Source organism: Cynocephalus volans, chromosome X (assembly GCF_027409185.1).
Source record: "Cynocephalus volans isolate mCynVol1 chromosome X, mCynVol1.pri, whole genome shotgun sequence".
Taxonomy (NCBI): domain Eukaryota; kingdom Metazoa; phylum Chordata; class Mammalia; order Dermoptera; family Cynocephalidae; genus Cynocephalus; species Cynocephalus volans.
Window position 1 is genome coordinate 63,219,468 of NC_084478.1, and position 16,013 is coordinate 63,235,480.

Below are 16,013 nucleotides of genomic sequence, written 5' to 3' on the forward strand. Positions count from 1 at the left end.
AGCTGTCCATGCTGTGCCCCAGTCTTTCCCTGGCGTTCCATCTCCCCCACTGTCCGCACTCGAAACACTTCCCATGGGATGGGCCATGCACTGGTCCCTTGCGGTGACTCACTGGCCTCTGAATGTCTCCTTTTTTCAGCTGCCTGTGGCCCCTCACTCCTGTGTGGGTCCACAGGAACACTGTCAGTTGTCTTGCTGGCCCGGGGGCCACCAAGGCCCTCTTCTCCCCTGCAGCCACCAAGCAATCTCATCCAAAGAACACAGCTGTGGCTTTTGCCATCTCTTGCTCCATGTGCTCACCAGGGCCAGCCTTGAAGCAGCTGAGACTTGAAATGGTGGGAGCAGTTCTTTCTTTCTCTCATCGTGGCTTCTCCTGTCTTCATGCACTCCGTAGGTCTCTCTTCCTCTTCCCCTGAGCTCTAGCGGCCACAGCTTGCCTGTTGTTGCTTTTTAATAGTTGTAAATTGTTTGATTTGTGGGAGAGAGTGATGCTGGGGACCGTCTATTCCACCATCCTGACCAGAAGCCCAAAAGTCAATTTTAAAAATCCAATTAAAAAATGGACAAAAGACTTGAACAGATATTTCACCAAAGAAGATATATGAATGGCAATAACCACATGAAGGGATGTTCAACATCATGAACCATGAGATAAATGCAAATCCAGACCACAATGACATATCCCCACACACCTATTAGAATAGCTGAAATGAAAACAGTGACAACACTGAATGCTGGTGAGGATCCGAGAAACTGGAGCTCTCACACACTGCTGGTGGGCATGCAAAATGGCTCAGCCTCTCTGCAAAACTGTTTGGCAGTTTCTTATAAGACTAAACACACACTTATCATCCGACCCAGAAGCCATATTTCTGAGCATAAAATCTGGGAAACGTGAAAACTTATGATCATGCAAAAACCTATACATGAATATTCACAGCAGCTTTATTTATAGCTCCGATCTGGAAACTACCCAAATGTCCTTCAAGGCATGAATGCTTAAACAAACTGTGGTACATCTATACCATGGGATATTACGCAGCAAAAAAAGAAAAAATCTATTGATACATACAAGAACCTGCATGGATCTCCAGGCATTATGCTGAGTAGGGAAAAAAGCCAATCTCAAAAAATTATTTACTGTATGATTTCATTTATATAGTATTCTTGAAATGACAAAATTATAGGGAAGGAGAACAAATTAGATTATGGCCAGGGGTTAGGGATGGTTGAGGAGGTGCACTAGGGACACCGTTGAACTGATGGAACAGTTCCAGATCTTGATTGCACTGGTGGTTATGCAAACCTACACAAATGATCAAATAGCATATATCTATGCACACATATTGTACCCACGTCAGCCCCTCGCTGTGATATTGTACTACAGCTATGTAAGACATAACCCTTGGGGAAACTGGGTGAAGCATAGATCTTTGCAACTTCCTGTGAATCTGTAATTATTTCAAAGCAAAGTTTTTAAGAATTATGTTGCATAAGGAAAGTTTTGTGCCCTAAAATCTTACAGCTCACTTATGAAAGAAACATAATAGAGGTTTTCCCAAATTTGACAATAATTCCAAAGACTTACTTGACATTACCAATAAATAGTGAAGCTGAATCTCTTCTAAAAGACAATAGCAAATTTTGATCACCTATGCTAGAGAAAAGACTGATTTATATTTATATTCTCTCTATAGAGAATATTACAAAATTATCATATAAAGAGGGTGTTTTAGTCCATTTAGTGTTGCTATAACAGAATTACCTGAGACTGGGTAATTTATAAAGGAAAGAGGTTTATTTGGCTTACAATTCTTGGACAGCTGCATCTGGCATGGGCCTCAGGCTGCTTCTACTCATGGCGGAAAGCGGCAGGCAGCCAGCGGGTACAAGCAGATCACATGGCGAGAGGAAGCAAGAGAGGAAGCAAGAGAAGGTGCCAGGGTCTTTCTAAGCAACGAGCTCTCGCGGGAACTAATAGACTGAGAACTCACTCATTAATCCCCCCTCCCCCAGGGAGAGCATTAATCCATTCATGAGGGTCCCGCCCCCATGACTCAAATCAGTTTCCAACACTGCCACACTGGAGATCAAATTTCCACATGAGTTTTGGAGGGGATAACACATCCAAACTCCATCAGAGGGGATCAAAAAGTAGGCATATTAAAAAAGCAAAAAAAAGTATTATAGAGAAGTGTCAGGCAGCTAATTAATAAAATTTCACGATATTTTGGAGCTTTGTGATATTTATATTTATTACAAGCTTTTGAAACTTTTTTTGGTGTCAGTTTTATATTGAGTAAGTTTTTAAATTAAATTTATTCATTTATTCTTAAGTGACAGAATAATTGTACATATTTATGGGGGACAGTGTGATGTATCAATACATGTATACAACTTTGAATTATACTATAGTATATTTCTCATTCTATTCAGAAAAATTCACTTTTATGTACATTCACTTTTATATATATTCAGAAAATACAGTGGTTCCTCAGCAACTGAGGGGGATTGGTTCCAGCACCTCCCATGGATACCAAAATCTGCAGATGCTCAAGTCTCTGATATAAAATGGTGTAGTATTTGCATATAACCTACACTCACCCTCCTGTATTCTTTAAATAATCTCTAGATTACTTATAATACCTAATACAATGTAAATTAGACTCGATAAAAATATGGACTTCAGAGTTGCACAAAAACCTTGACCTGCCATCAAATAACGATGAGACCAAAGCCAAGCTACTTAACCTCTTTAAGTCTTGGTTTCCTCACCTATAGAATACTCATAACACCAGGATAATGATATACATATACATATATATATATAAATGTATAATTGGATTGTTGTGAAAATATTAACACAACAAGGGATCAGAACATGACTCTGAGAGCAGATGCTGTTGGCTGCCTGCTCAACAGCCCTTCCATGCCTCTCCTTCCCACCAGCTCCCAGCCTAGAGCAGGCATCCTTGCCTTGACCTACACAGCTTATATGTCTCACGGTAAGCTGCCCAGACAGCTGATCCGAACTCTGGGTAGGACTATTTTTTTGTTGTTTTTTGGCAGCTGGCCAGTACAGGGATCCGAACCCTTGACCTTGGTGTGGGTAGGACTGTTTTAATGGCCCACTTTTTGAAAAGGGTTATGAGGAGTGCAAAATGTCACAAGCCAACTCTCTACTCTCAGTGGAAAATTATTTGGTCCTGTCAATGTTGGGGAGATGGGGGGATGGAAGAAAAGACATAAAATAGCACGAAAAGCAAACATGACTTAATCAGGCTCTTGGCATCCAGGGTACCCAATGGGTGACCTCACAAATAGGAAGTAATCTCAGAGGTCACCAAATGCAAAGATTGTCAACTGTGTGCAGGGTAAACCTTTCTTGCCCTCATTCTGCTATGCAGAACAAGTATGGTACCATCTTGTGTCTCAAGTTTAAAGCTAAGACACTGTAAATTTCCTTCTTTAAGTTTATATTCCCAAGGATGAACTATTTCCCTTAATTCAACCCTTGAGATTCACGCCAGGAAGGTGAAATTCTTACCATCCAAAATTTTATGACATAAAAATAGCCTTTAACATGGCAACCCTTCTTACAGACAGTGGTTGAGTGAGGATGCTGTGGCCTCAAATCCTAGCTCGTATACTTAAAGCTCTGTGATCTTGGGCAAGTTCTGTGCCAAGTCTCTGTGTCTCAGTTTCCCCAGTTCTAAAATGGAGATAATAGTATTATCTCCTTTATAGTGTTACAAGATTTATCTTAATATATGCATGGCATCTCAAACAAGGCCTGCAACACAAGTGTTAGTTATTATTATGACTGTCAACAATAAGCCCCAGTGACTTCTGCAGACCCACCTGGATCTCAGACTGAGACATGCTAGCTCAGACATGGTGCAGCTGGCAGCAGTCAAGCCCAGGAATCCCCGCCTACCATCAGTAGGGAAGCCCCAGATGGAGACTGTTCTCTCAAATTCTAGTTTTCTCCCCAGCCTCAAGGATGACTGGGAGATCCTTGTTCGTTTCCTCTCCCCTAAGCTATGTACATTCTGCAGCTGTCACACATTCTACATTCTAGAGAAAGGAATACAAACTAAAAGCCAGCAGAGAAAGAAAAAGCACTGCCACCACGTAGCTTTTCAGAGAATTATTCTTCCCAACTTTGCACTACCCAAGGGTCTTCTTGTTCCTGACCATGGTCACCCTCTGCAGACCTGAGACTGCGGCAGGTGGCCAGAGCCCCTCCAGTGAAGCACAGCATAACACTTAGAGCCAAAGGGCCCTTGATGTAATCTGGTGATATGCCTTCATGTGACACTGAGGAAAACTGAGGCGCAAAGACATAAGGGGCTTGTCTTAAACCACAGCCAGAGTTGGGCTGTGGGTCTCGTGAACCTGTTCCAGTGTCCTCTTTACCATAGGGTGCTGGAGCTCACAACCACAGTTTGGAATTCAAATGATCTTAAAAAAATCAAATTCAGGTCAGTGCCCCTCTGTCCTGATAAAGCTTCAAAACCACAGGCAGGTGACATCCATGAGGCTGCAACAGATGAGGGTTACACAGGAAATGTCATCTCTTTTGTGCACTAAGCAAGCAGAGACACAGCACACAGTTTCATGCTACAACAAAACTCTAATTGCTTCTTTTTATTTCTCACTGATGAGCTTATTCTTCAGGCCCTAGGTTTCACTTCAAAGGAATGGGAAATACTGGACATTGCCAGGGACTATAGGTCTATTCGCTCTTCCACAGCTTTAAGACTTCTTGAGTTCTTGCCCTAAAGTCACCCTGTAGCAAGATCCAGCCATTTCTAATTCCTTGTGTGTTTATACCAACAAAAATTTTAATGACAACATCTTTTTTTCTCCGGAAAATCCAATACTCCAAACTTTTATTTATTGCTTTTTTTTTTTTCTTAATTTTTAATCATTTCCTCCCAAAACAAAACAAAACAAAACTTTCCATGAACTAAGCTGTAGCACACCCTGCATGGGCATATTGAACATTCTCAAAAACAGTGATAACTGACATATTTAGGCACAAAACTGGCCTTGGTTCCAAACCAACCTTATATTAAGCCATGACAACATGGGTGTTGTGCCTCCGCCAATGATCCAGACAGTGAAGAAGACGATGAGGAGGGTGGTCGTGAACATCATCTGGCGAGCGTAGGATGCCGTGTCGCGGATGGCCAATGCAAATGCCATCGCCCCCCTGAGGCCTGCAGGGACCAAAGAGGACAATGTCCTGGTTAGAAAGATAAATGACAATGTCACTTCAAAATCCACTGCTGCCACTTGGGGCTAATAAACACTATCCATTCATTCTTCAGAAGCCAAGCTGTTTTATTTTACTCAGAAAGAAGAAACAAAGGTGTATGTTTTTCTCCTATTTGAAGCTGTCTTGCCAAATTCCCAAATACAATGGATAAAAATTGCACTATGTTGTACAGCACATTTTAGAATAATAACACTCTTGTTGCTTAAATGATTCTAATAACATGAAGTAAAAAGAAATATAAATAAGTAATAATATGAGCTCTCTAAGTCTGTGATCCAAACACTACCCAAGCACTACCCAGTCAATATAAATTTTAAAAACAGGCTAAATATGAATATGTGAAATGTATATTTGTGGAAAACAATTCAGCATTTCCTTAGCAAAGGAGGAAGCCAAGCAGAGAAGTGAAAATACAACCTGATCTACCTCTGGGGTTAGCAATTTGTTCTGTAAAGGGCCAGATACTAAATATTTTAGGCTTTGTGGGTCAAGACGCAAAAGTCAAGTCTATTATGTGGGTACTTACATAAAAGACAGAAAACAAATTTCCACAATTTCTTATTGACAAAAATCAAGAACATAATAATAATAATTGAGTACACCTTGTTGTAATACGGTCTACTAATGAAAAGAATGGAATTCTTGTGGCGCAAGAGGTATTTCGCTTAATTGGGTTTCCAAGTAAGTGTCGCCTATCATCAGACAGGATTGCAAATACTCATCTGTAGAAGGCATTCTTAGCTCACAGGGTATATAAAAACAGGCCCAGATTTGGCCCAAGGGCTGCCCTGATCTACATTAATGGGCTTTATGATTAACATCAACATTTTAATGTTTTAGAATTTACCTTTCTGAGCTATTCTGTCCCTTCCCCATACCACGCCCATAATTTGTTTTATAGTAAAGACTGATTCCAGTCTTCAGAACACATTTAGCATAAATTCTTATTCACCATGGGCAAGGATGTGTGTGTATCATAGGAGAGAGAGAAAAATTAGACCAACTATATCTGTTTGTACATTTTCCCACCTTTCCCAATAACTTCACAATTATAAATATAATCTGAGAGCTTCACTACTACTCACTAAAGAGTGACTCAATAAAAGTTATATTTAAAAAAACAGCAAAATTAATGTTTTCTATTAATCTGTCCTAGTGAAAAATTTATACTCATCTAGATCACCCAAGAGCCAGCTACATCATTGGTCAATATTTAAGCCTCTAAAGGGGTATTATCTCAAAGAAGAAAATATATTTTTCTTTATTTTATTAGGTGAACATGGTAAGGAACAGGAAAGTGAAACCTCAGGTATTCCATAGACTTTAAGAATGAGTTCCTTTCTATAGCCAGACTTCTCCCAGCATAAATTTTTTTTTTTTTTTTTTTTTTTTGTCTTTTTTGTGACCGGCCACACCGCGCTCAGCCAGTGAGCGCACCGCACTGGCCATCCCTATATAGGATCCGAACCCGCGGCGGGAGCACTGCTGCGCTCCAAGCGCCACACTCTCCCGAGTGCACCACGGGGTCAGCCCTAATTTTTATTGGAGATGTCTTTAAACAGTACAGGGGATCTCAGCCTTTCAGTACAGATGACAATTAACAAATTGAAGTTCACTAGATGACAGATGACAGAGTTATGTCCAATTCATCTTTCTCTTGGCCATCGGCATTCTCCTAATATGTAAGTAAGAGCTCGTCACTGCCCTCTTGGTCAAGCTCTAAATGCTTCCCCACTGCTCTGAAGGAAAGTCCAAGCTCTTCAGTACGGCACTGGAGCTTCTCTGTGGTTTCCACTCTACAGCAGTGGTTCTCAAAATGTGGTCCTCAAACCACCAGCAGCAGCAGCTGAGAAACTGTTAGAAATGCAAATTCTTGGGACCCATCCCATGCCTCCAGAAGCAGACACTCTGGTAGTAGGGCCCAGCAATCTGCGCTTTAACAAGCCCAACAGGTGATCCTGATGCAACCTGAAGACTGAAAATCACTAGACACAATTTCCTTCCTAACTTCACCCTCTGCTACACTTCCCCACACACAGGACAGAGGTAACTTCAGGAGTCACAGTGGCCTTTTGCACCCAACATTTCCTCCCTCTGTTCTGCAAAGATGCTCTAACTTGGGGCTTGTTTATGTAAAGGCTGATGCTTAGCACCCTCGCTGTAGCATCTACTCATGGCAACTGTGCTCTCCTTTCTTTACCTGCAAATCTTTATCATCCTTTGTCTCCTCAGTGGCTTCTCCAGATGTCTCAGTTTTACAGTGAAAATTGGGGGTTGAGGGGGTTGGGGACGGGGCATGCAGGAGACAGTGTAAATCAAGCAGGACTAGCGCAGCTGTTAAATTCCAGCTTTGGGTTCCTCCTGCTTATGTAAGCATATTTTATTTTTTTGGCTCCACAGAAGTTACAGTTAGGAGGGACCTCGACTAATTCATTCAATTTCATATTTTACAAGAGAGGATACTGCAGTTGGGAGCTGTTGAGTGATTTGGCCTGTGCTCCTTTTCATCCAGAGTTCTTTTCCTTCTAATTTTAGGTCTGAAGCCCTTCTGGAAGCTTAAGGGTTATAAATACTTACTAGAAAACAATCAAGAACTTTAAATACTTATATATCTCCAGGTCCATTGGGTGGTAGACATAAAATAGAGATGCAAATATTTTAGGGGAGAATGTTCACATTTGGTAGTATGGTTTGCAAAATCAATACTAACTTAGTTGAACATGTACATCTGTCTACTCAGCACTGCAGGGGATACAAAAGAACCAGAAACTTGAATGCCTGTCTTTTTATGAGCCTTCTCGATTATATTTTAATCATAGTATCATGGCCTGCTGAATAAAACTCATTTGCTTTACACTTATACTTTTTTACCTGAAAACATCATCATGTGTTGAAAATTCCAGCCAATCTTATGCCTCCTGCCCAAGTTGAGGAAGAAGGAGAGTGGGTAGATATGCGCAGCTCTGCCCAGGAAGATGGCAACCTGACCACCAGGTGGAGGTTAAGGACCCAACAGGTTTCCAGAATAGCACTTCCACCCCACCACTGCTTGAGCAGAGAATTTTAGGAATTCCGTGACATCTGATTATGATCCAGAGAGCTGCAAAAAAAAGCCAGGCTATCTAGTTTCCCTCTAAACAAGTCTCTCAGCGACAGAATGGGAGTCATTTAGCCAACCTTCCCTACCTCCTGTTTCATAGAGATAATGTCTAGTAAACACACTTTTGTAACTTCTTGATTTAATTCAACTGGTATTGGCCAATTTCCCAATATATCAAAAAATGAGTTCAGAAATAAGCTAAGAGAAGCAAACAGTGTGTTGAGCTCTACTGGAAGGAAAATCACAAGATGAAAAAATTACTAACTGTGGAGTCAAACTCTAAAGAGAAAGTTTGCTGGGTAAGCGCTTGCAAGCTTCATTTGCAAGCAAACATCAGGTACTCTAACCTAACGATCACAAAGAGCCTGCAACGAAATAGGACTGGGCACAGACTTCATGAATACGACTCCAAAAGCACAAGCAACCAAAGGAAAAATAAATAAATGGAATTATATCAAACTAAAAAGCTTCTGCACAGCAAAAGAAACAATTAACAGAGTTAAAAGACAACCAACAGAGTGGGAGAAAATATTTGCAAAATATACATCTGTCAAAGGATTAATATCCAGAATATACAGGGAACTGAAACAACTTTACAACAAAAAAACACGTAACCCAATTAAAAAATGGGCAAAAGAGCTAAATAGGCATTTCTCAAAGGAAGATATACAAATGGCCAACAGACACATGAAAAAATGTTCAAACATCACTCAGCATTCAGGAAATGCAAATCAAAACCACACTGAGATACCATCTCATCCCAGTTAGGATAGCTAATATCCAAAAGACTGTGAATTATAAATGCTGGCGAGGTTGCGGAGAAAAAGGAACTCTCATACATTGTTGGTGGGACTGCAAAATGGTGCAACCTCTATGGAAAATGGTATGGAGGTTCCTCAAACAATTGCAGACAGATCTACCATATGACCCAGCTATCCCACTGCTGGGAATATACCCAGAGGAGTGGAAATCATCAAGTCGAAGGTATACCTGTTCCCCAATGTTCATCGCAGCACTCTTTACAATAGCCAAGAGTTGGAACCAGCCCAAATGTCCATCATCGGATGAGTGGATACGGAAAATATGGTATATCTACACAATGGAATACTACTCTGCTATAAAAAAGAATGAAATAACTGCCATTTGCAACAACATGGATGGACCTAGAGAGAATTATATTAAGTGAAACGAGTCAGGCACAGAAAGAGAAATATCACATGTTCTCACTTATTTGGGGGAGCTAAAAATAAATAAATATACAAATAAACTGGGGGGGGAGGGAAGACATAACAATTACAATTCCTTGAAGTTGATACGACAAGTGAACAGATATGAGGTTGTTGGGAGGGAGGGGGAGAGGGAGGAGGGAGGGAGGTTTCGGTAATGGCCACAATAATCAACCACATTGTATATTGACAGAATATAATAAAATTAAAAAAAAAAAAAAAGAGCCTGCAAATAAGAGGTGGGGAAACTTGAAGTATTCGTAACACTAAGAGCCATTCATATCCCTCACAAGAATCAAAGGTTCGGGGAGGATTTCCCTACCTAAGTGGCTAAAATGTCTTTTGAAGATGTAAGAAATGGAAAAGGAGGAGTATGGAAAAGGAAGAAGGAAGTCTACTGTGGAAACCAACGAAAGAATTCAGGGAAACCGGTCATCCGTTACTTGCTGCTTTTAGAACAGGGCCCAACAGAGAAAGCTGCACCGTCCCCTGGTCAGAGAAGGTCCCCGTGGGAGCCAGAGAAACAGGGAACTTCCGTTTCGGCAAAGCACCAGCTGCAGGAACTGCAGCTGTTTCACACAGAAGCCAGGGCGGAACCATCTTCTGTCTCCTCCAGGGTAAACCATTGACTATTTTTCTTCTTTTTTTTTTTTTGGTTTGCTTTTTATTTTGTTTTTAACAGAAGGAAATGGGTAGTGCTTATAAAGCACATTCTATCCCAAAAGCCAAGCAAAAGTCCTTCAGTGGTAAGCAGCCTGAAGGATTCACAGAGGACCCAGCTCACCCTGCAACAGGCCTCATCTATAAACAAGGGCTGTGTTCTCACCGTCTCTCACAGGATGCCATGCTAGGAATACAAATCAAAACAACATGCAAGGTCTGTCTTAATGAAGAATGAAACATTGATCCTGCAGATTCTTAGCTATTAGCCTGGTAAGTGTGTAAATCTAAGAAATGAGCCACCAGTTTAAACATATGACACTTTACCTAGAATTCCAGCACTGTATCAGGTCACTCTCACCACCTAGCAGTTTGGTGAGTGTTGTTGTTCCTGCACAAGAAATGGAAAGCCCAGAAGAGAAAAATACTCCTTTTTGGGCCAGCATTCTAAGACCTAAGGATACCCATGAGGCCTCAGAAAAAGCAAAAGTGAATGTCCAGCAAGAGGGGACTTGTGCTCAGTATCTTGCACTCAAGCCCCAGAAAAAAGTTCACTTTAACTGAAAACAACAGTATCTGAGGCCAAGTGAGCCAAAACTTCAGCTGTCGATCCACTGCTAGGCAGGCACATCCCTCCTCACTTGGGAAGCCAACCCCCCAAACTGTGTCTCTCTTCCAAACACTGCGCTCATAATGGGACTAAATCAAAGGACCAAGTATTTTTTCATTTTATCTTTTCCTCCCCTTCTTTTCCTTTTTTTTTTTGGGGGGGGGGGGAAGTGTCTTTTCCCTTTTGCAGCAGGGCAGCTCAGGTGAAAGCGTGGTCACTGCCTGCAGGTGTCCCTGGGTGGTGGGAGGAAGGGCTGCTATGCGGGTACTGCCAAACTTTCTGGTCAGCCAAATCAGGGAACCTACTAGATTTGAATTCACACGGCAATGAAACGTCAAAAATAATTCCAAGGACTGACATGGTTGCTGACGTTTAGATTTACCAAGAAGGGCACTTTACAAACTATCACCTGCCAAGCACCAGCTTAACATAAAGTCCATCTTACACAGAAATGCAGAAAGGATGATCTTAGAACAAACGCCAGTCCTTTAAATCAAATACATTTAGCTTTATGAAATACCACTTATGCCTTCTTTTTCTCATCATAAAAACACCATGACTTAGCACTGGCCTAGTCACCCACCCAAAACAGAAATTCTTCTTCTTATTATAGTTTCCCCATCAGCAGTCACCTCTCCATGCAGAAAATGGTGGAACATGAAAAGGATACAAAAGCGCCAATGATGAAAACGGGGCTGAAAACGTGCTTCTGGAAGGTAAACAGCGCCAGGCCCATGTAGGAGAAGATGAAGTTCTCTGCCAGGAAGTGTAACACCTCAAAGAGCTGCGTGGAGAAGGGAAAAGGAAGCTGTCAACCCTGCAGCGCCCCTTCCTTGGATTAACAGGCAACACATGAGTCCCAAGGCTCTCTCACCTGCTTGGTTCGGCTTCTTGATTCTACCGACAGGTTGTTGTAGGTGTAATGAGCTTGTGTGATTCCACAGAAAAGGACAGCTACAACACCTGTCAAGAGTTTAAAAAGAAACCAATGGAAAAGAGAGAGGCAGGAAAAAAACTCTGCTGAAACAAAAAGTTAAGGTAGGCAAGCCCAACATATCCGACTTCCTGCATATTTTTGAAAGTTTCCTACGACTGAAAGCTCTCCCTGCACCTCACCGCTCATTATCTAACTTTCTGTATCCCAACCCTGCCTTCCTTCAATCCCATAGTCCCCCAACTTCCCCTCCTGCTACAGTTTTAAGGGCATTCTCTCCCCTCCTCTAAGCTCCTATTGAATTCACCATTGGTAGTTGGCATATAGCATTCATTCCCTCAATGAGACTGTGAGGGCCCACCACACACTTTTGTCATATTCCTCTCTCTTTTTAGAATGAATGAATTTAGTTTCAAAACAATGCTTTTGATATTTTTGCACAGTCTAGGGGCTTCAGACAAAATAGACCCAGAGAACTATTCCATTTATTCAAGCCTTGATGATTTAGATTTCTGGTTAATAGTAATCATTGTGTTGTGCAAGATAATTGATATACCTGGGACTCTGCCTATACAAGTACAGATAACTGGCAAGTTTGAAGGAAGTGGGACATTTTGTAATGCCACACATAAAGATAGGTTGCAGTATTTCGAAAAGATGATAAAAGTACTTCCTAACTACCTGGATTATGTATAGTAATTGTACCTGAGTTTTCTAATGGAAAAATCCAGTGATTTATTTTTTTTAATGAAAGAATGTGAGAAACTAAAACCACATGATTAACCACACTAATATTATATGCAGGTAGCACCATAAAAACATGGTCTTGAAAACAATGATAAATAGCCCAGAGAAAAAATGATGAAAAACTGTGTTCACACTCATCTGAGTAGATAAAAAAATTACCTTTAAAGGGACACGTATGTTGCTTGTTATTGCTATTGTTTGTAAAATAACATAGCAATCTAGGGGAGGATACAAGTAAGATTTCAATATGTTCAGTAACCTCTGCAACTAAACATCTACTTAGAGTATTCAAAAAAAAAATGACTGAGTTCACAATAATAAACTTTGTCCTTGAAAAATGTGTCGTTCTAGGAAACTAAATGATTCATTAAGACAGAACACTAGCCTTGCCCAGCAATCCTCCACATGGACGCTCATTGATCAGTTCAACTCCACACAGCCGCTATCTAAGACTCCTTCCCTCCCCTCAAGCTCCCACTGCCCAGCTGCAGTGAGGGGAAGTGGGGCCCAAGAGTAGAGAGAACCCACCTGTAAATCCACAGGCTTCTGCCAAGAGGAACGTGCTCCAGGACATGAGGAAGAAGAGTGCCGTCTCCAGCAGGGGGAAGCAGTGCAGCTTGGTAAACTTGGTCACGTGGCACCCTGTCAAGGAGTGCTTCTCCAGGTATGTGTCTCAGGGGCACCAAGAACCAATGTGGGTTATAGCTACCAACATTTACTCTGGCAGCCCAGGACCCTCCCTAAGGGCTAAGCCTTTCCTTTCAACTCTTTTGGGGCCCTGAAGCTGCTGCATATTGTTTAAGTAATAAAAATTCAGCTTTCCAGTAGAACAGAGGTTACCAGGCACTGGGGAGAGCGGGGAATGGGGAGATATTGTTTACGGGTGCAGAGCTTCTGTATGGGATGAGAAGAAAGCTCTGGAAATAGATAGTGGGGATGGTTATACAACATTTGTTGATGTTACTTAATGCCCCTGAATTGTATATTTAAAAAATAGTTAAATGGGAAATTTTGTTATGTTTTGTCACAATTAAAAAAACTAATAATGTAATATACCAACCATTGAATTGTGTACTTTAAATGGGTGACTAGTACAGTATGGGAATTATATCTCAATAAAGCTACTTTTGAAAAATTCAGCTTTCTAAAGAAACTGGCAACTGGTTTTCTGTGCTCCTTGCAATGCCCGAGGTTCTGAGAGGTGCAGTCATGGCCTCAGGCTTGACCAGAGGGTTAGTTCTGGCAGGACTGGCAGTGCCTTGGGCAGGGCTAAGAAGACAAGACCCTGAGACTCTGACCCCCATGGGTCAATAAGGCCTGAGTCCACAGTGGGTGCCTAATGAAGGCATGGGAAGGGAAAGAAAGAAAGAAACACACAAGTCCCAGGGCAGCTACCAGGTGCTGGTGTCACTTTTTTGGGACCAGAGATCCCTCTTCTAACACCACCATTTGACACAGGGACAGTAGAGAACCATCTCACGTGTTTTCACTGAGCAATACAAATCCCCCAGGGCATCAAAAGGGCCTCTGTGAAGAAAATGATCTAAACCCGCACCGTCCAGTACGGCAGCTGCTAGCCACATATGGCCACTGAACACTTACGAGGTGGCCATGCCCAATTGAGATGTGCTGTATGAGCAAAACATGCACCATATGTCAAACACTAAGCACAAAAATCGAATGTGCCAAATCTCATTAACTTTATAATAATTTCCAATAGCCTTTTTCATACTGATTGCACGTTGAAATGATGTGGCTACGAGCCATCTGTTACGTTACATCTGTAACGCCCACCAAAGAAGAGATGAGGAAGAAGTCAGCATGGCTGTGGGGGGTTGCCTGCTCTTTCCACACTTTGCTTTTTGGTTTGTTTGTTTGTTTGTTTTAAACTAAACATTGCACTGTCCTTCGCTTACTGAAGGCCACCATGCAGCATTTCCCACTGATGGCCTCCACCAGTCACGGCCACATTAACAGTCTGGCCCTGAACAGCAGACAGCAGCAGCTACCTGGGGCTAAAGTGCTTCTCAGCTGGTGGTCCCTGATTCCCAGCCTCCCCCTGGCCCATTTCACCCGCCTAAAACTCATGTTCCAACTGGTCCAGCCAAAAGGGAGAGAAAAAGCAAAGGGGAGGACAGAGTGAAGTCGAAAGTTGCACTCCCAGACATTTTCTTAGACTCTCAGCTAGGGACCCAACTGTCATGCTTCACCAAAGGAATACATTTCAGGAGCCACCACACCCCAGTGGAACAATAGAGATAAGGTTCTGATCTGAAAGTAAGAACTGAGAACTTCCTTTTTGAAGGTGTAATGCCACATACATACACCCGGGCAGGTGCAGAAGCTACCAAAGGATATCAGAGCAGTCACAACACCAGTCACAGCTCCCATGGTGAAAGAGCCACTAAATATACCTAGAAAAATGCCAACTGACTTAAAAAAGGCAGCAGCATCAAAGGCGTGTGTGTTCAGCCCTGCTGGCTGGTAGGCAACGATAGACCTGGAGTTTAAAAAGAGGAGAGAATTAAAAAGACTGCACTGTTTTTACACCACGGTACCTAAAAATATCAACAAACATAGGTATCTACACTCTGCCAAGCACTGCCCAGGGTAAATTCATTTAATTCAATCTGTAGCCACCATGTTATGCTGGCATCAGCATTTTGATTGCTACTGAGCAGACAAAGCAACACCACTTTATCAACAAAGCTGATAAATCTCATTTAGAAAAATGCCCAGTTCAATATTTTAACACTTTTAAGATGGGCCTCTGAATTTAGCCCAAAGCAAACAGGAAACCAGGGTCTCTCTTCCCTGCTACTTACGAGGACAGTACAATGGCAACGGCATCATTTAGGACGCTCTCTCCAAACAGAAGTGCGTAAAGATCCACATCTGCGTGCAATTCATTAAATATCGCCAGCACGGTCACTGAAAAGTGGGCCAAAAGCACAGAAATTAGTTTCAGTTTCTGACCTCAAGCCACTGATTACAGATTTACAGAGACAATTCCTACTTTAGGTAGAACCAGATGGGACGGGAGTCAAAGATGAACTGCCTGTCTATGGCAGAAGTGAAAACGGCAATCTTCCTAACCTGAATGAGGTTCGACATAATGCTTGAGTCTAACGAGACTACACACAAACACTACGCTTTCCACTGTAATCCCACCGAACCTTGAAAATACCTGCTCCAGAACTTTAAGAATCGCAATCAATGTGATTTGTTCCAATGGTGGGTTGAAATCTCTTTGAAGGCAGAAACCCTGTTGTATTGACCACTGTGCTCCCAGAGCCCAGCATCATAGGGTCAGGCACAGAGAACACTTTAATAAAGGTTTGTGAAATAATGAGTCTTCATTTATGACAGGCTATACACAATTACACAGCTCATAGTTTTCACATTTCCTAGGCATTTAAAAATCAGCTCTTCTCCACGTCAGAAGTTCTCAA

The 16,013-nt window shown here is 41.9% G+C and overlaps 1 protein-coding gene across 1 annotated transcript in view; it reads right to left on the minus strand.

Annotated features, from left to right (window-relative positions):
- The window catches only part of SLC9A7 (solute carrier family 9 member A7), a 144,366-nt gene that overhangs the window by 37,143 nt on the left and 91,210 nt on the right, over nt 1-16,013 (minus strand). The window contains exons 6-12 of the mRNA XM_063083158.1: nt 15,387-15,492; nt 14,932-15,061; nt 13,090-13,216; nt 11,755-11,843; nt 11,551-11,664; nt 8,156-8,267; nt 5,072-5,225 (exon numbers count right to left, since the gene is read on the minus strand). Coding sequence (XP_062939228.1) covers nt 5,072-5,225; nt 8,156-8,267; nt 11,551-11,664; nt 11,755-11,843; nt 13,090-13,216; nt 14,932-15,061; nt 15,387-15,492 — 832 coding nt within the window. The remainder of the gene's footprint in view (nt 1-5,071; nt 5,226-8,155; nt 8,268-11,550; nt 11,665-11,754; nt 11,844-13,089; nt 13,217-14,931; nt 15,062-15,386; nt 15,493-16,013) is intronic.